Source organism: Lemur catta, chromosome 10 (genome assembly GCF_020740605.2).
Source record: "Lemur catta isolate mLemCat1 chromosome 10, mLemCat1.pri, whole genome shotgun sequence".
NCBI lineage: Eukaryota > Metazoa > Chordata > Mammalia > Primates > Lemuridae > Lemur > Lemur catta.
In genome coordinates this window covers 7088953-7111860 of record NC_059137.1, presented here as the reverse complement: position 1 = coordinate 7111860, position 22908 = coordinate 7088953, and the positions used below count along the sequence as shown (strand labels likewise).

General features: G+C 49.9%; 1 protein-coding gene across 8 annotated transcripts in view; it reads left to right on the top strand.

Moving 5' to 3' along the window:
- The window catches only part of SPTAN1 (spectrin alpha, non-erythrocytic 1), a 62782-nt gene that overhangs the window by 39314 nt on the left and 560 nt on the right, over positions 1-22908 (top strand). For 2 of the 8 annotated variants that reach the window (XM_045563276.1, XM_045563274.1), the window contains 28 exons: positions 286-430; positions 545-726; positions 2720-2819; positions 2960-3157; positions 3237-3383; positions 4065-4168; positions 4310-4472; positions 4859-4873; positions 6760-6891; positions 7106-7243; positions 8237-8341; positions 10062-10270; positions 11120-11240; positions 11457-11578; positions 11941-12073; positions 13855-13953; positions 15011-15170; positions 15776-15852; positions 16990-17199; positions 17582-17878; positions 18346-18458; positions 18914-18931; positions 20078-20140; positions 21306-21360; positions 21822-22018; positions 22203-22256; positions 22339-22485; positions 22575-22722. In XM_045563276.1, the coding sequence (XP_045419232.1) occupies positions 286-430; positions 545-726; positions 2720-2819; positions 2960-3157; positions 3237-3383; positions 4065-4168; positions 4310-4472; positions 4859-4873; positions 6760-6891; positions 7106-7243; positions 8237-8341; positions 10062-10270; positions 11120-11240; positions 11457-11578; positions 11941-12073; positions 13855-13953; positions 15011-15170; positions 15776-15852; positions 16990-17199; positions 17582-17878; positions 18346-18458; positions 18914-18931; positions 20078-20140; positions 21306-21360; positions 21822-22018; positions 22203-22256; positions 22339-22485; positions 22575-22722 (3652 nt within the window). The remainder of the gene's footprint in view (positions 1-285; positions 431-544; positions 727-2719; positions 2820-2959; positions 3158-3236; positions 3384-4064; positions 4169-4309; positions 4473-4858; positions 4874-6759; positions 6892-7105; positions 7244-8236; positions 8342-10061; positions 10271-11119; positions 11241-11456; positions 11579-11940; positions 12074-13854; positions 13954-15010; positions 15171-15775; positions 15853-16989; positions 17200-17581; positions 17879-18345; positions 18459-18913; positions 18932-20077; positions 20141-21305; positions 21361-21821; positions 22019-22202; positions 22257-22338; positions 22486-22574; positions 22723-22908) is intronic. The other 6 variants (XM_045563277.1, XM_045563280.1, XM_045563281.1 and 3 more) reach the window with 4 other exon arrangements.

The window sequence follows — 22908 nt, the reverse complement described above, 5'->3', positions numbered from 1 at the left end:
GGGTGACTGACTGGTTTACACTGACAGCCCCAGACTTGTTGACTGAGATCTCAGAGGAAATGCCGGATCTTATCTGTGCTCTGGCACCTAGGACCGTTCCTGACACAGGGCAGATGCTCAGTAAATACTGCTGCGTGAATGCATGCGTATTCTTTTGCTTTTTTTAGAAGACTTGGTCTTAGCCACTGACAGATACACTAAACGTCAGCTAAATTGTTCCTGTGTCCTATAACCAAGGCAACTGTTCTCAGTATTTATTAACCTGAATGTGTGTTTCACCTACAGAGATGCTGATGAAACCAAAGAATGGATTGAAGAGAAGAATCAGGCTCTAAACACCGACAATTATGGGCACGATCTGGCCAGCGTCCAGGCCCTGCAGCGCAAGCATGAGGGCTTCGAGAGGGACCTTGCGGCTCTCGGTGACAAGGTGAAAGGATGTGAAGTCATCTTCAGATGTTTCTCCCCCAGGCAGAGCACAGGCCTCTGTTCTGCAGAGCAGCACCCCTTTATCGTGTGCTTTCTCACCGCTTTCTTCCCGTAGGTAAATTCCCTTGGAGAAACAGCGGAGCGCCTGATCCAGTCCCATCCTGAGTCAGCAGAGGACCTACAGGAAAAATGCACGGAGTTAAACCAGGCCTGGAACAGCCTGGGGAAGCGCGCAGACCAGCGCAAGGCCAAGCTGGGCGACTCCCACGACCTGCAGCGCTTCCTCAGTGATTTCCGGTACAAAGCAGTGTTCACTAGCTCTAGAGCATAGAACCTTCCTTGTAGTGGTCATTTTCATTGTGAAATAATATGTGCTCAATGTAAAATTCTGAAACTCCCAAATGTGGAAAAGTCAGAGAAAAATCTCCACTTCCCTGTCCAGGTGTGTGCACACGCACATCTCCTATGCCCTCCCCAGCCGCGCGGCATAACTTTTTTTGCTTAGACATATTTTTTACTTACTGTAGAGTACAATTTAGTGTGTTCCACTAACTTTTTTGATTTAGAAGAGTTTCAAGACCACAGAGAAGTTGAAAGAATACCATGATCATCCGTGATGCCTTCATCTGTAGTCATCACTTAACTGTTATGACATTTGCTTTATCGCTAAACACATACTTTTGTTTTTCTGAGCCACATGAACGTAGGTTGCAGATACTTGATAATTGCCTCTGAACACTTCAACATATATCTCCCAAGAACAGGGATGTTCTACATAATTCCATTTCCATTATCACACCCAATAAATCTAACACTAAGACAATAATATTTAAGTTCATTCTCTGTTTTTTCCATTTGTGTATTTTATAACTAGTGCTTTTTTTTTTTTTGATCCAGGGCCCAGCCCATGATTATTGTTGAATTAGTCTCCTTTAATCTGGAACAGTATTCCTCTGCCTTTCTCTCTCTCTTTTTTTTTTTCTTTTGGTCTTTCATGGTATTGATATTTTTGAAGAGTCCAGGCAGTTGTTTTGTAGAATGTCCCACAATCTGGTACCTCAGTCTTTGTAGTGGCTTTGTAGCAATCCACTGAATGGGTGATTTATGACTTGTTTAATACTACCTCTTTATGACAGACATTTCTTTTGTTGTTTTTTGTTTGTTTGTTCTTTAACAGTGTTGTAGCTAGGCATGGTGGCTCACACCACCTATAATCCCAGCACTTTGGGAGACTGAGATGGGAGAAACACTTGAGGCAAGGAGTTTGAGATCAGCCTGAGCAAGAGCAAGACCTTGTCTTTACAAAAAAATAGAAAAATTAGCTGGGTGTGGTGCTGTGCGCCTGTAGTCCCAGCTACTTAGGAGGCTGAGACAAAAGGGTCACTTGAGCCCAGGAATTTGAGGTTGCAGTGAGCTGTAATTGTGCCACTGTACTGCAGCCTGGGTGACAAAATGAGACCCATCTCTAACAAACAAATGAACAATATTCTTACACACGCGCGCACACACTTGTGTGAGGTCCGTCATCTTGGGCATTGCATTTCTTCTGCTGAGATGGGAGGAAACAGGTCATGTTCCTCCCCTTCACAGGCCTCTGGGAGGAGGTCCCAGCAGTTGGGTTTTCTTGTTTGTTTTGGAGGTGAAGATCACACAGCATATAGCTATTTTAAGTTCAGTGTGCAGTTCTGTGGCATTTAATGTGTTCACATTGTCATGCAGCCACCACCTCTCTCATTGTGAACTTTTTCTTCACCCTAGAGTAACATCCCATATCCCTTAACTAATCGCTCCCCTTTCCCCATCCCCCAGGAACACTCATCTGCTATCTGTCTATGGATTTGCCGCTTCTGGATGTATCATATGAAAGGAACCCGTATGATACGTGACCTTACACACTCGGTTTTGTACCCTTGTACATCTGTGAGAAGCTGGATTAAGTGTATGCATAGGTCTAGGGCCAAGGCTTAATCCTAAAGAAAGACTTTTTCATTGGAAGCTGTAAAAAACTTAACTATAGCTCGTAGCTCGTGCCTCTGTTAGAACCTATTATTCTGCAAGGTGAAATGATTGATTTTTGTTCTGAGGATTTCTGGTTGTTTTTTTTTTTTTTTTTAATCTCAACAAGAAGCACAAGAGGCTTTAAAACACTTTGCCTGGAGACCTAGCCCCATTCAATAGATTAACCCAAAATAACCTTCTGAGGTGAGAGTTATGTAGTTCTCTGTTTTCCTCGGCACAAAGCTGCTTAGCAGATAATGTAAAGCTGTTCCTTTGTGGCTCTGGTTTCCAGCGACCTCATGTCTTGGATCAATGGAATACGGGGGTTGGTGTCCTCAGATGAGCTAGCCAAGGATGTCACCGGAGCTGAAGCATTGCTGGAGCGACACCAGGTGGGTAGACCTGCCTGCTGTGTAGCAGAAACATGGGGGCTCTGCTGGGCCCCAGAGGCCTCGCCCCCACCCTTTGTGGTGACTGACGTTAGAGTGGGCATCTACTGCCAGTTACTCAATCCTTTCCCTCCCCTTGGCAGGAACACCGGACAGAAATCGATGCCAGGGCTGGCACTTTCCAGGCATTTGAGCAGTTTGGGCAGCAGCTGTTGGCTCATGGGCACTATGCCAGCCCAGAGATCAAGGAGAAACTCGATATTCTCGACCGGGAGCGTACAGACCTGGAAAAGGCCTGGGTTCAGCGCAGGATGATGCTGGATCAGTGCCTTGAATTGCAGGTACATGTGCTCTGGGTTTCTGACCAGGTGTTTCCCTGCTGAAGGCCTCGTCTTCTCACCTGCCTGTCCCCTTCTTTAGCTCTTTCATCGGGACTGTGAGCAAGCTGAGAACTGGATGGCTGCCCGGGAGGCCTTCCTGAATACAGAAGACAAAGGAGACTCGCTGGACAGTGTGGAGGCTCTGATCAAAAAACATGAAGACTTTGACAAAGCAATTAATGTCCAGGTGAGGTTTCTGTACTGTGAAGTCTGAATCTGAGTTTCTCTTAATTATTAGAATAAACAATAGTTATTGACTTGGTTATCTCAGCTAGAGAGCTTTGACAGCTTTCTGAAAATACCTGGAATTGACTATAAAAAATAACCAATATTGTCATTGTTATATCTCCAAGAAATACCTGTGTTGTCTAAGAAAAATGATATATACATAAATAATTTTATAAAAATACCTTAAATATAAATTTTGGTATTTTTGAGGTTTTAATAATGAGGATGCCACAGGAAAAAATATTTTATTGTGAAAGGGGGAGAAAACAAATTGCTGGGTAGGTAAGGGAATACCTGAACATAAACAAGAAAGATGTAAAACTCTGTGATTTATAAACTGTTTTGTTGAAAATCTGACAGCCTTTTCCTATTATTAAGCTTAATTTTTGTATGGCGTCTATTGGTATTCTAGCACCTGCCCCACCCCAGTGTGACCTGGAAGCTTCTTGAGTTAAACTCTACTCTAGTAATGATTGAAATCAAACTTTCTTTTGGCTTTTTACACGCTTGCTTCTAAAGTGTCGGTGTATTCTGTCACCAGCTAGTTCTCAGGCACCGAAAATAACCATCCTCTTCTCAAGACAAGCAGTCCAGGCAATGCCTGCTGCAGGCCCACCTTGACCTCATGCTTTGTTGACAGGAAGAGAAGATTGCCGCTCTGCAGTCCTTTGCCGACCAGCTCATCGCTGCTGGCCATTATGCCAAAGGAGACATTTCTAGCCGGCGCAATGAGGTCTTGGACAGGTGGGTGTCCTGTGGTGCTGACACACTCACCAGCCCTGAGAGGATGTGTCCCCTCAAATGAGGGCCCCGGCCTGCTCTGTCTTCCTACTTCCTCCACGGTAAGGTGTATTCACATTTGGCCTCATGGTTTCACTCTCTAAGGTGGCGACGTCTGAAAGCTCAGATGATTGAGAAAAGGTCAAAGCTAGGAGAATCTCAAACCCTCCAGCAGTTCAGCCGGGATGTGGATGAGATCGAGGCTTGGATCAGTGAAAAATTACAGACTGCAAGCGATGAGTCATACAAGGATCCCACCAACATCCAGGTGAGTTGAGCTGATGGCGCATTTGTCCTAACGTGGCCATGTGTGTTAGGGTAGAGTTTGTCAGTTAAGACATCTTTAAAAGGGGATGGACCTATAAAAAGTTTCCTGGTACCCATGGTGAAGCCAGTGAAAAATATTTAATAAGCAGAGCCTGTGGAAAAGTCCTGCTCAGTCGTCAGAGCCATTTAAAAGCTGCCTTCCTCATTTGTCTCCGTTGAAACTGCATTTGCTGCAATAAAAATCTATAGAATCCCCTTCTATTTACCGTCCCCAAATGCCAGGCTTCCCAGGGGAAGTATGATGACAAAATAAGTTTCTTTTTAATAGCTGATAAGCGTGCTCACATCAGTGTACTGAACTCTTGTTCTTTTAATCTATTTTTGTAGCTTTCCAAGCTGCTGGTAAGTTTTTTGTTTTTTTAACAGTTATAGTTAAATGAGCTCCGGTATTTGTGTTCCTCTGCATAGATTATTGTCATTGTGGTCACACACAGTCTGCCTGTGTCTTCCATCCGTCCTTTCCATTTCTAATCATCTATCACCCTCCATTCGAGTGTCCCTGTGGGATGTGGCTTTCTCTGTTGTAATTAGCCTGCAAGCCTTCATTCCCCCTCCCAGTGTATCACTTAGGCAAGTTCTGCACGATGTTTGATTTGGGGGCAGTAGTTGACTGCTTTCTTTCAAGGGGTGCTGTCTTTAAAAATGGAATGTCCAGCATTTTCTGTATCAGCATTGGCTGGGTCTTGCTATGGGCTCACGGTGGCCCAGGCCAGGGGAGTCTAGCCAGTGTGAGCGTCAGTGTACACCCGCTGGGCCTCCAGAGGTGCTGGTCACCGGAGAGGGACAGCCGGAGAACTGTAGAGAGGCAGATGAACTGCTTCCAGATCTAGAGGGAACCATGGGGTGGGAGGTTAAGATAAAAGCAGACATTACTCAACAGATTCTGAAAAGAGACTTCTCAGTTAACGTGTAGCTGAAAAGTTGATTAAGTGGGTGGAAGAAATGAACATGTAGAAGGGAAGAAATGAGATTCAAAGCAACGAGTGATCACAACAAGGAACAGAAGCACAGGGGAATTGGACTTGAGTCAGGATATATGGGTGTTTGAGACCCATTTTGTTCTTACCTTTGGGATCAGGTGGTTGGAGCACATAAGAAGGACTCTTGGTGCCAGTGCTAAAGTGCACCTGCCAGGGCGCCATCCTCTGACAATTGCTGCCTCTGAAATGAAACATTTGATGCAGAATCCTTCCCCAACTGTACTCCCTTTTTCTTTTAGTTTTTTCCCCAAGTAACACTTTCCCCTGAGACCCTGCGTTTCTCACCCAGCCAATTGTTTTTCCCAGAATTGTGGCACAGCTGCTATGTCCTTGCAATTGTCTCTTGTAGTGTTTCAGCACCTTCTGTTTCTTTATGAATTCTTAAAAATCATACGAGGTCCCATATCAGGAGCCTACCATTCATTTTTCTAGCCCTCTCTTTTCCTAGCAAAAATAAATTCCCACCTGCAGTGAAGCCTGGGTTTTGACAATATCGCAGTGTTTTGATTAATGACAGCTACCAAATGATAAACTAACAAAGCCAAGGTCTGTAGGAGCTGTAAGTTTTTCCTCTGTCAACAGGAGGATATGATTGTCCATCAAATATTATTTCACTGGTTATTACAGTTTGTATGGTTACCATATTTGCTTAATGGTGATTGCTGCCTTAGATGATAAGATATCCATGTGAATATTATTTGTTAGAGCTTTTGTCCAGTGAGTAGAAAGCCATGGATGGAAACTGACATATAAGTAGATTCAAAACTGAAGTTGGCCATTGCCATCTTATGCAAAATGTTAGAAAGTATATGATTCTAGGACTTCACTCTCAAATAGCTAGTAGAGCTACTTGAAGAATTGACTTTTAAGGCTGGGCATGGTAGCACATGCCTGTAGTCCCAGTTACTCAAGAGGCTGAGGTAGGAGGATCACTTGAGCCCAGGTAGAGGCCAACCTGGGAAACATGGTGAGACCTTCTTAAAAAAAAAAAAAAAAAAAAAGACTTTCAATTCACTGCTCCTGAGCTGAGCCAGTCCATTTCCTTTCCCCTCTGGTCCGAACCCCTGCTGAACTTCCCAACAGACTGAGTGAGCCCTAAAGTATTTCACAGAAATTCTGTGATTGCCTTCTATAAACGAACGTTGACACTTGCCCCAGTTCTTTGCGTTTACTGCCTTCTGAGAATCTCTTCTTCCTGAGAATGTGTAACAGGAGCTAGTTGTGAAAGGTGGTTTTTGGTGTTTCTAGAGCAAGCATCAGAAGCACCAGGCTTTCGAAGCGGAGCTACACGCCAATGCCGACCGGATCCGCGGGGTCATTGACATGGGCAACTCCCTCATTGAGCGCGGAGCTTGCGCCGGCAGCGAGGATGCTGTCAAGGTATGCCACCCCCCCCCCCTCCCTGATCCTGTCAACTTGAGAACTTGACATACGGTCTTAAGAAAAGTAAAATGCATTACAGATGGGGAACGCCAGCGAGAATGGCTCTCCTCTGAGTGTTTTCTACGCTCCTCTCTTAGCTGTTCTCAGTTAGGCTTTATGAGGGGATTCTTTGTATATGTCACCATGTTTCTGGCTACCTTCTCTTCCCCAGGCCCGCCTGGCTGCCTTAGCTGACCAGTGGCAGTTCCTGGTACAGAAGTCAGCTGAAAAGAGCCAGAAGCTAAAAGAAGCCAACAAGCAGCAGAACTTCAACACTGGCATCAAGGACTTTGACTTCTGGCTCTCTGAGGTAATGCTAAGTGATTTTCCCTTCCCACCAGCAGGGTTTGTAGTCATTCGGGATAATAGGCCAGTCAGCAAGCCCAAAGCTATGAAAAGGCTGGGCTCACCAGATAACCCATTTAACAGAAATCTTCAGTATCACATATTTGTCGAGTGTTGTAAGGGATTTATAAACAAAGGGAATGGACGTTTAAAGAAGAGAGCTGATTGTGGGTGGGACGTGGACCACAGATCACACATCTCCAAAGAGAATGCAAGTCAGCGGAGGTGTTGGGGTGAGTGTGGCAGACAGCTCTAACAAGCCTGTGCCAAGATGGAGACCCAAATATCAGTGAGTCAGGAGACCGGGCTAGCATGCATTCGCCACACAGAAAATTTGGAAAATACAGAGAATATAGAGAAATGCAAATTTTTAGAAACCACCACTCTTGACATTTTAGAGTATTTCTTTCCAGTCTGTACATAGTTCCATGAGCCCTTGTATAGATGTATTTTTATATGTAGTTGAACTCACAATGTAACTTTTCATTAGTGTGTATTAAGAGTGTTAAGTCACTAAAAATCTTTCCTAAACGTTGGAATAATGCGTAAGTCTGCCGTACAGCTGTGTCATAATTCAGCCATTCCCGTATCTTTGGGCATTCAGGTGTTCCCAGCTTTCTGGGATATCAGTTTTGATGCAGTGAACATCTTTGTGTATTAATTTTTGCCCACATTGCTGCTTCTCTCCAAAGGGGAGTTTCTTGAAGTGGGATTGCTGTGCATTTCGCCACTGAGGCTTGGGGACCTCTGCCTTTAGCTGCACTATTTGAATGAGTAGGCTCTTGAGGCTGCATGTGACTGACAGGGCAGCGTCTCAGGAATAACAGTAACACCTTGTGATGGAGAAGTATTCACCTGTCCAACAAGGACCTGCAGTAGCCACTAGGTATCCTGGATTTTCCAGAATGTTAAGTTTGCACCATACCGTAGCCTTTCCCTTTTGTATTTTCAATGCCAGGTTGAGGCCCTGCTGGCATCTGAAGATTACGGGAAAGACCTGGCTTCTGTGAACAATTTGCTGAAAAAGCATCAACTATTGGAGGCGGATATATCTGCCCATGAGGTAAGCAGAGGGGGGCAGGCCAGGCTGAAGATGTCTGGGACTCGGTGTGTGTGACTCCGAAGGAGAACTAGGACATTTGAGGAAGGAGAGTGATTCCCATCCCTGAAACGCTGTGGCCTTTGGGCCATTATGCTCCTTACAATTACTGAGGGGCCCCTAAGTGATTTTGTTTATGCAGATTTTATCTATCAGTACTGACCATTATTAAAAATTAAATAAATTTTATATTTTTTAAGGTTTGTGGGGGTTTTTTTTGTTTTGTTCTGTTTTTTTGAGACAGAGTCTTACTCTGTTGCCCAGGCTAGAGTGCCGTGGCATCAGCCTAGCTCACAGCAACTTCAAACTCCTGGACTCAAGTGATTCTCCCACCACCATGCCCCACTAATTTTTTCTATTTTTGGTAGAGATGGGGGTCTTGCTCTTGCTTAGGCTGGTCTCAAAGTCCTGGCCTCAAGCGACCCTCCTGCTTCAGCCTCCCAGAGTACTAGGATTACAGGAATGAGCCACTGAGGAATATTTTTATTCAGGTAATTGTGAATACTCTTATTTGAGACTACACCAAAGTGGTAGTTTCTTAATGGTTAGTTGCAAAGTGGACTCTGAAACCCTATCACTCAATTTTTTATACCAGTCCTGGCACGGTGGTTCAGGCCTGTAATCCCAGCACTACAGGAGGCCAAGGTGGGAGATCACTTGAGCCCGGCTTGGGCAACAAAGTAAGACCCCGTCTCTACAAAAAAATGTAAAAATGTTAGCCAGGTGTGGTGGTGCATACCCATAGTCCTAACTACTCAGCAGGCTGAGATGGGAGGATTCCTTGAGCCCAGGAGTTGGAGGTGCAGTGAGCGATGATCACACCACTGCACTCCAGCCTGGATGACAGAGCAAGACTCATCTCTTTAAAAAAAAAAATTACACTGAATTATATTAAAATCCATTGGTCCATTTTAGACTTTAAATGGATCTTTTACCCATGCATGATTTTGTAACATTGTACGTGGCTCACTTGGTAAATACTGAGTTATGCACATTGCTTCTAAATGTTGACATATTTCATTATATGATATCAAAACATCACATTCATTAATATCACCACCAATGTCATCAGAAAAATCTGTACATATTGTGAAGATGTCAGGCTCACAATAGTGGATAAAAATTTTCCGGAACTCCAATTTTCTCCTGAAAGTTCAAATTTTATCATTAGCAACAAACTCAGTTTTCTTTGAAATGACAGGCTTACTTTATTCATTTTCAACGCAGTATCTGTCAGATACCCAGGTCTGAATGACCATAGTTTGTTACTTGTTCTTCCAAGTAAAAAAGAATGGGTATTTAATAAAGTTAACTTTTGCTGCTTTTTTAAGGACGTTCTTAAGTGAAACAGCATTTTTTACTGTGAGTGGGTGGCAGTGAGGAATCCATTTCTGCGGGTACAGTTTGCCGCTCTCTTGATTGGAGCTGAGACACCAGCATTTCCCCTCCTCCACCATTGCTTTTGCACCATCAGTGCAAATGTCCACACAGTGGAAAAGCCAAATCATGTCTTAGTGTTGTTATGAAAATTATTGGAGCTCATAGGACGCCAGTGGTCCACATACCACACTTTGAGAATATCAGCACTCCATACTCAGTAAGGAATTCCTGAGTTCTTACGGTCAAGCAGGTACTCATGGAAGGCCCAGGTTTCTAACCCCTCCCTTTCTGTCCTTTGCCACAGGATCGCCTGAAGGACCTGAACAGCCAGGCAGATAGCCTGATGACCAGCAGTGCCTTTGACACCTCCCAAGTAAAGGACAAGCGGGACACCATCAACGGGCGCTTCCAGAAGATCAAGAGCATGGCGGCCTCCCGGCGTGCCAAGCTGAACGAGTCCCATCGCCTGCACCAGTTCTTCCGGGACATGGATGACGAGGAGTCCTGGATCAAGTATATGAGCTGCGGCTTCGTGTTCTGGGACCTGTGTTAGGCCCCTTGCGTTTCTAATAGCAGGCGTGGGAACCATGGCCTGCTGGAGGGGCCGGAGGTTCCAGCCTGCAGGGAAGCACGGGCAGAAAGGTGCAGGCCAGAACCCCTGCTGGGCTGGGATCCCAGCTCCGCCACACACTCCCCTGGGGTGCCTCATGTCTTCTGCTGTCTGTGTGTGTGGTGACAATGATTGGTGATGTCTGCATGATGGTGGTGGTCCATGATGGTGACGCTAGACCTGTCTAGACCCTGCCCTTCAGATCCCTTGGAGAGTTAGTGAGTCTGTGTCTGATCTCCTGGGGAAGATCCCTTTTCTAAGGAAGGAGAGTTGGTTTTTTTTTTTTTTAAATCTCTCCCCAACCCCCAAAATGTCAGTCAACCTACTGTTTCTAATTGATGTTATGTGTACACAAACCACTTTTAAGGACAAAATCCTCTAATTCCTCGCTTCCTTAAAACCTTAAGAAAATGATTTATGTAAATATTTTTATATATTTCCAGATATATGATTGATATGTATATGTGCATATATGATTAAATAGAGCTCATGAGGGCAATACCAGTGGTACCCCAGTGTCCCCAGCCCTCTGCAGCATCTGGACACAGTAGGAGCTCACAGGTACACACATGGACAGAGGAGATTCTTAGACACTTTTCATTTCGGAAATAGAGGTTCTTGTTTTCCAGAAAACTGGCAAGGATTTTCCTGGAGGTTGGGTGTAAGGACATAATGGGGTGCATAGGTGACCTGACACCCCCACTTGAAAATGAGTCCGTGCAGAGACTGACTGTGCTGTCTCTGTCGTCCAGGGAGAAGAAGCTGCTGGTGAGCTCCGAAGACTATGGCCGAGACCTGACAGGTGTTCAGAACCTGAGGAAGAAGCACAAGCGGCTGGAGGCAGAGCTGGCGGCACACGAGCCAGCCATCCAGGTGGGGAGGGTGTGCTGGCCGGGAGGGCAGGGACTCTGAGTGGACCCCGTGAGCAGACAGATCCTTTGTGCTTATTGCACTGAGGTCTCTGCCGTGTTCATGACCTCTCGGCCCAAACCGGAAGTTCTAGACTTGATGTTGAGGCCCTTTCCTGGGAGCTCTGAGACAGGGGCAGCAGCAGAGCTGCGTGTGTTAATCGCCGTTCTTGCCCGTCAGGGCGTCCTGGACACGGGGAAGAAGCTGTCCGATGATAACACCATCGGGAAGGAGGAGATTCAGCAGCGCCTGGCACAGTTTGTGGAACACTGGAAAGAGCTGAAGCAGCTGGCAGCTGCTCGGTGAGTGGTCACACAGGAGCATGTCGTCTGCTCTTGGGGACCAGTGGAAGGCCAGCACCCGGAGGCGGGCTTGGAGCTGTGTGGAGCCACCGGGCCCTCCTGCCAGCTCCTGGGCCTTTGGGCATGCACGTGCCACAGTTGGCTTGCTCCAGGGCCACCTGCGACAGGCCATGCTAAGCTGGACCCAGTGTATGAGTCCAGAATCTCATGTCAGAGGAACACTCTACTTTGTGTTCCGAAGAAGCCTTGACTGACTGTTGACAACCCACTCCGTTTGTGACTATTTTAAAGCCTGTTTTAACTATCGGAATCAAAGGTGAAGGAGATTATGGCTGATTTTTTTTCCTGTCTCCTATAATTAGGGGTCAGCGGCTAGAAGAGTCCTTGGAGTATCAGCAGTTTGTAGCCAACGTAGAGGAGGAAGAAGCCTGGATCAATGAGAAAATGACCCTGGTGGCCAGTGAAGATTATGGAGACACTCTTGCCGCCATCCAGGTGAGAGAGTGACTGAAGGTACCACCTGCCTTCTGTTTTAGCAACTATTCATCATTTCCAGCTGGTTTGTTAAATGGCCCTGCTCTTACAAGGAGATCGCAGAGCCAGCCACCAAGGTCTCAGTGGTTTGCTTTAGGCCTGAAGACACCACGCTAGGGACATTGCCTTCTGTAACTTGGCATGGCTGCATTAGCCCCGGTTCGTGGAGCCCTGTTGTCAGGTGAGCAGTGTCATTACCGTGGGTGCTAGTAGTGTATATTGGTTTCTTGTGGCTGCTGTAACAAAGTGCCACAAACTGGGTGGCTTGAAACAACAAATATATTATCTCACGATTCCAAAGACTAGAAGTCCTAAGTCAGGATGCTCTCTCCAATACCTGCAGGGGAGAATCCCTCGTCGCCTCTTCTAGCTTTTGATAGCCCCACGTGTCCTTGACTTGTGGCAGCATCACTCCAATCTCTGCCTGTCTTCATGTGGCTGTCTTCCCTCTGTGTCTGTGTCTTCACTTGGCATTGTCCTCTGTGTGTGTCTTTGTCCAAATTTCCCTTTTTTTATAAGGACACCAGTCATATTGGTCATCCAATAGATCCATCCTAAAGAGCTCATCTTGACTTTGCAGATTGCATTTGCAAAGACCTTATTTCCACATTCACAGCTACCAGAAGTTAGGACTTCAGCATATCTTTTGGTGGGACAAAATTCAACCCATAGCATCCTCCCTAAATGGGCTAATTATTGCTGCATAACAACCCACCTAAACTTGGTGGTTGAAAACAACACCCATTTCTTATTTCCCGTGATTCTGCGGATTGGCCGCATCTCTTCTGCTGCTTTCACTTGGGGTCCCTTGCACAGCTGCATTCAGGTGGAGCACAGCTAGGCTGAGAGATCCACAGTGGCCTGGGCACACGCTGGCAGCTGGGCCTGGCTGCTGACTGGCTGGGACATCTCTGTTCCCTCCAGGTGGCCTGTCATCCTCTAGCGGCTAAACCAGCTTCCTTCAGCAGCATTCAGAGAGGGAAAGGCAGGAGCTGCAAGGTGTCTGAGGGCCTCATGCATCGTCCTCACTGCGTTCTGGCCAAATTAAGTCCTCAGGCATCCCATAGTCACAAGGTGGATGAATAGATGCCCCTTTTGATAGGAGATATTGCAAAATATCATTGTCAAATGTTCCTAAAGTGCTGCCGCCAGATGGGGAGGCAAAGTGTGCATCCCCAGGAATGGAGACAGCCTCCCAAGCCACCTTCCTCATGGTCAGTCAGGGTGATTTAGGTGGGATTTAGATGAAGTCAGTGATTTCCCCATCCTCTGAATAGTTGAGTATTCTGGAAGCAAGGAAGAGGGTATTATCTCCAGCACTTAAATTGTACTAAGGAAAAGAAGACTTAGAAGGTGCATTCTGAGGTGTGCCCAGATTTAATCTTAAAATTAAGTATCATTGGTTGGTTGGGTGTTTATCTTGAACTTGCTCTGTGTTCTTTCTGGTGGTCGTCCAGATGGAAAGGAGGGGGCACCGTAGATTGATGCGCGAGAGCTCAGCCTTTCGAAAGGCCCTCTCTGCGCTAAGCCCATCCCACTGCCAGTTGTTCTCTCTGCCTCCTGGTTTTCCTACAGTTATAATTACCTATTTGTTGGCATACTCTTTATCATCCTGTTCCCCAGCCGGACTGTAACGTGTGTAAGGGCAGGGACCATGTTGGTTTCCTCACCCTCTGTCCCCAGGGCCTAGCCCACAGCACCTAGCAGGCTCTCAGGAGCTGTCCTTGCTACTTCCACTCCAGGGCTTACTGAAGAAACACGAAGCTTTTGAGACAGACTTCACCGTCCACAAGGATCGCGTGAACGACGTCTGCACTAACGGACAAGACCTCATTAAGAAGGTGAGCCTGGCCCCACCCACATGCTGGCCCCTTAGTGGGCCCCAAAGCTCCCTTCCTGAGATGTTCACCCTACCAAGGTCTGCGTGGAGACCAGTAACAATTCTTTTCCTGTGTTTCATAAAGAAAAGAGGATTATGTGACAATCTGGATATTTCTAGCTTTCTGGAGCCAGTTAGTACAGTTACTCTACAGTGCTTATTTTTCCTGCCGTAATTAAGCAAACAGAGAAGCATCCTTCTGTGACATTGACACTCCCAAATGGTGCTCTTAGTTTATTTCTCAAGCAATACAAGCACTTTATAGAGATGGTAGAAAATGCAAATAAGCAAAACATAAAATAAAAATCACCCATGAAGCCACCACTCAGAGATGACCATATTAAGATCTTTATATCTAACCTTCCAGACTTTTTTTCTCCACCTATGCAGAGCCACCAACTAGATAAAATAGCTACCAAGATACCTGTTTAATAGGATTACATCACTCCATAAGTTATCAGAAACCTGGCTGCTGTACAGGAGGTTTTGGAAAATAATCTGTTTTATTCAAACACCCGTGTGGAGAAAGCAAAAAAAGGGTCTTGGTGCTTTCTCTGCAGCAGTGAAGCCATGTCCTTGCACACTGAAGTTCTAGGCTGAAGGTAGGACAGCCCTCGGACTGGACTCGCCACCACCAGTCGCTGAGGTGCCGTGACAAACATCTAGTACCACAGGACAGATACTGGATGTACAATCTTTTGTTTAAGTGCCAATTATTGAGGTTTTCCCCAATTTTTGTTGTCAAAAGTAATACTAATGAATATATCGTCATAACTTAAAATTGTAACACATGCCTCATTATTTCTTTAGAATAATTCCTAGGAGTAGAATGAAGAGTATTCGCTTTAAGGCTTTTACTCTGTGTTGCTCTTAGAAACGCCTTTCCTGTCCTGCTTGCCCTGGGCAGTGCACAGGGGAGCAAGTGGCCCCCTTTACCGAGGCTGAGGGCCTTCCCGGGGAGGGCGCAGCAGGCAGCCACAGCAGGAAGCTGACCAACACGTGCTTCTCTCACGGCCTAGAACAATCACCACGAGGAGAACATCTCTTCCAAAATGAAGGGCCTGAACGGGAAGGTGTCGGACCTGGAGAAGGCTGCGGCCCAGAGGAAGGCAAAGCTGGACGAGAACTCGGCCTTCCTTCAGTTCAACTGGAAGGCCGACGTGGTGGAGTCCTGGATCGGTGAGCACAGCCTCAGGCCCCAGGTTTCTGACTCTTCCAGGCCAGGAAGATTGTTCTCAGAGCCCGCCTTGTCTGCTCCCCCCGCAGTCGGTTTTCTTCTTCAGGGAAGAAACCAATCAAATGTGGGCATATCAGAGAATCCACCACCAGGCCGGCTAGGAGAGTGTCCTGACACTGGGCTGACGCCAGGGTTATCCAAACAACGGCCTGTAAACGCTGAGATAAGCAGGAGACATCATAACATGAACAAAAAGGGACCAGGCTGTACCAGAGCTATCCCACTATCTTCGTGCGGCTCCTGAGGGAGGAGGAACTAGATTCTGACATCAGGACCCACGTGTCCTGGGTAGCTGCTATTACCGAAGTAGCGACTAAACTGCACCTAGGGCAGCCCGAAGGGCCTCTTTATGGTACAGATGGAGGCTGGGGAACTGGGGGTACAGGGAGAAGCCAGCTGATGTGGGTTCAGAGACTGCTGTTAGTAATATTGAAATTGAAACGTAAACGGAATAATGGTTTTCACGGGTTTAGGCTTTTTTTCCTTTTTAATCCATCTCACTACGCTGAGAGGGGGTGTAGCGTATTTTCCACACTCGGTGTTCCAGGTGAAAAGGAGAACAGCTTGAAGACAGATGACTATGGCCGAGACCTGTCTTCTGTCCAAACGCTCCTCACCAAACAGGTCAGTTGTGGCTGTTTTGTTGACTGATTGAAATTTATCCAAATAGCATTTCCTGGTAGCTGACTGATGATGAGTCAGCATCTTTCATTGAGGTATTTGAGGTCAGGCCCTAGGGATTCAGCAGTGAACAAAATCCTGTCCTGGTCCTCCGGGAGCATCCAGGCGAAGTGAGGAGTGCCAGGCACCTGCAGCGCACCACAGGAGGTGCCCCACTGAGTCTGCAGCAGGCGAGGCTAGACGGGGCAAGGCTTCCTAGGCGATGTCATGAAGGGTCAACTGAGAGGTCAGAGTTAGCCTGGCGGGTGGCTCAGACCTGTAGTCCCAGCTGTTCAGGAGGCTGAAGTGGGAGGATCACTTGAGCCCAGGAGTTGGAGGCTGCAGTGAGCTGTGATTGTGCCGCTGCACTCCAGCCTGGGCGACAGAGCAAGACCCTGTCTCAAAAAAAGAAGAGAGAAAAAAGGTCAGCGGGCCGGGCGTGGTGGCTCATGCCTGTAATCCTAGCACTCTGGGAGGCCAAGGCGGGTGGATCATTTGAGCTCAGGAGTTCGAGACCAGCCTGAGCAAGAGCGAGACCCTGTCTCTACTAAAAAATTAGAAAGAAATTTATATGGACAACTAAAAATATATATAGAAAAAATTAGCCGGGCATGGTGGTGCATGCCTGTAGTCCCAGCTACTCGGGAGGCTGAGGCAGAAGGATCGCTTGAGCCCAGGAGTTTGAGGTTGCTGTGAGCAAGGGTGACGCCATGGCACTCTAGCCTGGGCAACAGAGTGAGACTCTGCCTCAAAAAAAAGAAAAGAAAAGAAAGAGGTCAGCGGAGAGGCAGAGCAAGTGCTCCTGGCAGAGGTGCTGGGGTGGGGAGAGCCTGGCGTGTTGGGAAGCCCTGGGGTGGGAGGGCCCAAGGCTGGGGGCAAGGAGGGCAGAGGCAGCCGCTGCAACACTCTGTGCTCTGAAGGAGGGCAGGGAAGTGGGCAGGTGTGACCGAGCCTCAGCACATGGGGAAGACTCTAGGTTGACAGTCTGGCTGGGGCATCTGGAGGGACAGTTGCTGAACCTTCTGAGCTGAGGCACCCAGGAAGAGCAAGTTCTAATGTTGCTGCAGTCACCACAAATTGGCTTGTCACTCCTGGTTCCAGGAAACCTTCGATGCTGGCCTGCAGGCCTTCCAGCAGGAAGGCATTGCCAACATCACTGCCCTTAAAGATCAGCTCGTGGCTGCCAAGCACATTCAGTCCAAGGCCATCGAGGCCCGGCATGCCTCCCTCATGAAAAGATGGAGCCAGCTTCTGGCCAACTCGGCAACTCGGAAGAAGAAGTTGCTGGAGGCTCAGAGTCACTTCCGCAAGGTGAGGATGGGCAAGTGGAGCCCAGTGGGCCCCGTCCACGGGGAGACTCCCCACCTTCCATTTGCCGTGCTCTGGCGGCATCCTGTGAGGACGCTGGGCCTCAGCACAGAGCTTCCGAATGTGGGCACAGAGTCACCTTAAGCACGGGGGCCTCTGCCTGTGAGGCTGCCACTCAGAAGCACCCAGGACAAGCTTGGGGTCGGCCTGTCCCGAGGGACGAAGGGTAGAAAGGGAAGGCTTTGAGAAGCGGAGGCAGAGAGCGGAGCTGAGCACGCCTCTCGTCCCCTCCTTCCCCTGTGCACAGCCCCACTGCCCGCCTCCTGCTGGGGGACGGCACAGCCAGCCCCGGCAGCTCTCCTAACTCAGGCACCTCTGTTTGCAGGTGGAGGACCTCTTCCTGACCTTTGCCAAAAAGGCTTCTGCCTTCAACAGCTGGTTTGAAAACGCAGAGGAAGACTTAACAGACCCAGTGCGCTGCAACTCCCTGGAGGAAATCAAAGCCTTGCGCGAGGCCCATGACGCCTTCCGCTCCTCCCTCAGCTCTGCCCAGGCCGACTTCAACCAGCTGGCCGAGCTGGACCGCCAGATCAAGAGCTTCCGTGTGGCCTCCAACCCCTATACCTGGTTCACCATGGAGGCCTTGGAGGAGACCTGGAGGAACCTGCAGAAAATCATCAAGGTGCAGCTCCCCCTACTGCTCCTGCCCTCTGGTGCTGCATCTGCCCGGAGGGTCCACCCCGGGCCCCGGTCGTATCCCATTCTTGCTGAACAACTAAATTTAGGAGCAAAAGGAGGAAGCAACATGGTTTTGTTTATCAAAAGTTTCCATTTATGTCAGTCTAGCAACTCCCGGCTTGACTATGATCAGTCACCTCCCCTCCTTGTCTGGCCAGAGGCCCTGGGGGGTGCGGGGCAGAGAGAGCTACTGATCCACAGAACATCCACACTCTCTCCCGTTAACACCCAGCGCTCCCCAGCCCCAGGGGACTGCTGCTTCCCAGTGCTGCTTCCTGCTCCTCTCAGATTGAAAGGCCGGCTGCTCAGCTGCTGGGGGCAGATCTCTCGTCACCCTGAGCCCACCTGGCAAGGACAGGCTGGGGTCACAGCCCCTGCAGCATGTAGCATCTTCCTCGCTTTGGTCCTCAGGAGAGGGAGCTGGAGCTGCAGAAGGAGCAGCGGCGGCAGGAGGAGAATGACAAGCTGCGCCAGGAGTTCGCCCAGCACGCCAACGCCTTCCACCAGTGGATCCAAGAGACCAGGTGCCCGCCGGGCTGGGGCTGCAACAAGTCCTCACTGTGCTTAGGCCCTAAGGAGCCTTCTGGTCCCTGAGGCTGAGTCCCCACGCCTCCAGCCCCAGGGCCTGGGGAGCTTTGCTTAAAACCAGAGGCAAGCGTGGGAGAAAGGAGGGTTGGCCCAGTCTGGTCAGGCTGCGGAGCGGGCGGCGCGGGCAGAGTTAGAGCAGCAGTGTCAGCAGTACCCGTCCCGGAGATTGAGTTCCTAGGGGTCCCGGATCGGGTGGAGCCGTGCAGGGCCCACGTCAGCCCCAGCGCGACTTGGCAACACAGGGTATAGCATCTGGCACAGTGCAGGTACTGATGTTCTTGGTTTTGTTTTTCTTCCTTTGTTGTGTCTTCTCTCTGTCCCCTACCTCCCGATTGCCGCTGTTGTCCGGACGCCACCTTGTCTTGCGGCTGCTTGGATCTGCTCTCCACAGGACGTATCTCCTCGACGGGTTAATATTGTCTCCTTCTTTCCCGGGCCCATCGTGTGGTGGTGTCTCATGTGCTTGCTCCCTGCCCTCGTCCCATGGCCTGGCTTGCAAAAGACCCCGGGGCGGGCTGCACTTCCTCCCCCTGCCTTGCTCCCGTCACCTCACAAGGAGCAGTGCCTAGCTCCACAGCCCACTGTCCTGCCAGAGCCCTTGGGCTGGGGAGGGAGCCACACCACCTTTCTGTTGAGATTCTGAGGGACTGTGATCGAGCCAGGAGGCCAGAGCTGGAGTGCGGAGCCTGGGGGGCCATGCCTGTTCAGCCACTGGGCTGCTGCTCTCTTTTGCCTCTGCTGCCCCGTGTGTCCAGGGGTGATCACAGGCATGAAGCTAATGACAGTGTGAGGGGCTCAGGCTGGGTGCAGTGAGTCCGAAGCTAAGAGGAAGGGCTGTGTGGTGACCCCGCCGCCAGCACCCCCAGGGATGGGGCTACCCTGCCATGTTCCACAGCAAGGGGAGGGTAACAAGAACTGTGTGCCGTAAGAGAAGGCAAAGATGCCTGTGTGGTGATGTGACGGGGGGGAGGAGCCCCCAGAGAGAGCAAGGAGCAGGGCCGTCGCACCCAGTCCCAGCTGGGGCTTCCCTGCAAGGCCCAGGGCCTCTGCCTGGGTGGGTCACCTTTGCATTCTCTCCTGTAAAGGCCAGGGCTGGTGGGACTATAGAGGCTTAGGCTGCATCCTAAGGCTCTACAGACAGGAACGTCAGGCCTGTAAAGGTGGTCAGGACAGAAAGGTGCTCAAGCCAGTCAGGCTGCACATGGTGACAGCAAAGCAGGTGGGGATACAGACCACAGTTCCGGCCTGAGCCGTAGGGACACCCTGGCTGCCTGGCTCTCCTCCCGCCCCACAGCTTGTTTGCTGGTCTTGGTCTTGTCTCCATGGGGGGCCACGCTCCCCTCACCTTGTGGCTCCTCCCCAGCCCTGTCCCATCTTGCCCTGTCCCATCTTGCCCAGTCCCAGTGTAAGCTGCCCCAAGCTGGGCCGTCCGGCCTCCCACCTCCAGGTACCCGCCTGGCGCCAGGTGGCAGCTTGGGCCCTGTGGCATGTGTCTGTCGCGGTGTGCTCCTGCCTCCTCCCCTGGTGTATTCACTGGTTTCTTTCCTTTGACTAGCATAGCGTATCGTCGCGTCATTCGTGTCTGTCAGTATGAAGTTGGGGATGATCTGTCTGGAAGGTTTTTCTCCTCTTATTTCTCTTCTTACCTCACTGTGGTTTTACCAATGCACTCTTGACTTCCCCAGGCGGCTCTGCTTTCTGACTAACCCACCGCCCGCGGCCGCTTGGGAAGGAGGGGTCTGTCCTCCTCCCACTGCACTGGCACTCTGCCTCCTGCCCCCAGGTCCTGGGGGTGTGCTTTTCCCTGGGGGACATGGCGTGACTGTGAGTCTGACCTGCTGGGGTAGGAGGAAGTCTGGTGCCTTGCCTTGCTAGAGCACTTTGAATTGGGGAGATTTCAGAGCTAACCCTGGCTCGCTGGGTTTTAAAAGGGTAGGTGGGGACAAATGTGGGTACAGGGGAGGTTGGGCTAAAGCCCCACCAAGTCCATGTGCACCGTGTGAACTTGCCCCTGCACGTAACCCCAACTCATTTGTTGTTGTCTGTTCACTGGTAGCTTTCTGTGACCTCGTGCTGTGACCCATCTTGGGGAGGAGGCTCCCCAAAGCCCATCTGCTCTTCAGAACTTGGCCCTGGAAAGGAGGCCCGGGCCCTGGCTGTGTCTAGATTATGCAGCCTGAACCTGGGGCTTGGTCACAGCCATCTCCCTTCTTTGGGCACAGTTAGAACCACTTTAAAAATCCACACTGGTCATGAGCTCTTAGTGCCCCACTTGTTCCCATATCTGAAGGTCATGCTCTCACCTTAGGACATGGCTCCCTTGCTCCCTCCTCAGGAACCTGCTGGAAGACTCCAGGTTTTCTGGGGGTGGCTGTCAGGTTTGCAGCCTCCCCACTGCCTTAAACCCTCCCATTGGTTGGGGGTCAGGAGTGTGCAGGGTCTCTCGTCCCGCCCCCATGGCTGCGGAGGGTGCTCTGTTCCCATAGGGGAACTTACACTCCACCCCGAGTCACCTGAGGGCCTAGCTTGGCTGGGGCTGAGGAGCCACATGAGAAAGGGTCCTGGCCCACATGTCAGAGCAGCTCCTGTCTCTGAAACGGTAGAACTGTTACCTGCCCTCCCTGGCTCCCAGGGCCAGTTAGAAAAAGATGGCCAATTAGATAGGCATTTTTCCCTTCATGAAAGCAACATGAGGTTGCCAGGCATTGTTTCAGAGGACAGTTAATGCTGAGCTCTTGGTCTGCTGCGACCAGGCCCCTTCCTCACTGTGCTTCTGTGTTCAGGTCCTGCATGGTGGAAGAGTCAGGAACCCTCGAATCCCAGCTTGAAGCCACCAAAGTAAGTGCCCCTGGGGCTCCTGACCCCGCTGAGACGCTGCCCAACCACCCCCAGCGGGTGTGCGCTTTCCTTCTTGGTTGAAAGGCAGGGACCAGATGCACTGGTTGCCCCTTTTCCCTTGTCATAAAGCAGTAGGGGGCTTATCATTTTAAAGAAAATCTTTGGCAATTGCTACCTGGGCCCTGCTTGAAAAGGGACAGAGTCCTCTTTGTCCTCAGTATATACTGCCTCCCTATAGGGTTACCAACTTGTTTGTGGCTCTCATCATATTGAAAATCTTTCTTCCCTCTCCTGAGGTTGTTTGGATTTCTTCAGCTTTCCTCCATCCCACTGTCCTCATTCTAGAATGTTCCCATTCTAGCAGGTCGCAGGCCAGGCTAGGAGCAGGAGCTCGAGGAGGGCTTGGGCCCGTGACTGAGGCACAGGCCCCATCTCATGTATCTTTGCTCCCCGCCCTGCAGCGCAAGCACCAGGAAATTCGAGCCATGAGAAGTCAGCTCAAGAAGATTGAGGACCTGGGGGCCGCCATGGAGGAAGCCCTCATCCTGGACAACAAGTACACGGAACACAGCACCGTCGGCCTGGCCCAGCAGTGGGACCAGCTGGACCAGCTGGGCATGCGCATGCAGCACAATCTGGAGCAGCAGATCCAGGCCAGGTACCCGAGTCTGGGATCTGGGCAGGCACTGGCCCTGCGAGGGCTGTAGGAGGAAGGGTCTCAGCCACCTACCTACCAAAGGTCAGCCCAGAGACCAGCAGTCCACAGAGAGCTGGGATGGTAGAAAAGAAAATGTCACCTGTTGTGTGGTGGGCCCGGTCCCTAATTCTGTTCTTATTTCCAGGAACACCACAGGTGTGACCGAGGAGGCCCTCAAAGAATTCAGCATGATGTTCAAGTGAGTAGCCCCACTCGCCCGGGTTGGGGGTGGGCTCAGCAGCAGGGCTGTGTGCTGAGCAGCCCTGGCCTTTGTGCTGCAGACACTTTGACAAGGACAAGTCTGGCAGGCTGAACCACCAGGAGTTCAAGTCCTGCCTGCGCTCCCTGGGCTATGACCTGCCCATGGTGGAGGAAGGGGAACCTGACCCTGAGTTCGAGGCAATCCTGGACACTGTGGATCCAAACAGGTAAGCTTCAAGGGGAGGTAGCAAAAGCAGCCTCTGCCCTGGGCCCCGTCTGCCCTCCCTGTTCACAGCACTTGTCCCCTGCCCTCCAGGGATGGCCACGTCTCCCTGCAAGAATACATGGCTTTCATGATCAGCCGTGAAACTGAGAACGTCAAGTCCAGTGAGGAGATCGAGAGCGCCTTCCGGGCCCTCAGCTCAGAGGGAAAGCCTTACGTGACCAAGGAGGAGCTCTACCAGGTACAGGCCTCGGGAGGTGGGTTGAAGGGGTTTCCTCCGTAGAACTAAAGCTACAGGTTGTGCTTGGATTTGTGGCACAGCTGAGTCTAGGGTGTCAGTCCCCAGTTTTAGGTGCTACCCTGTGCTGGGTACAGGAGTTTTATCTCCATTTACAAATGAAACGAAGTCCCATACCGCTGGTAGAAC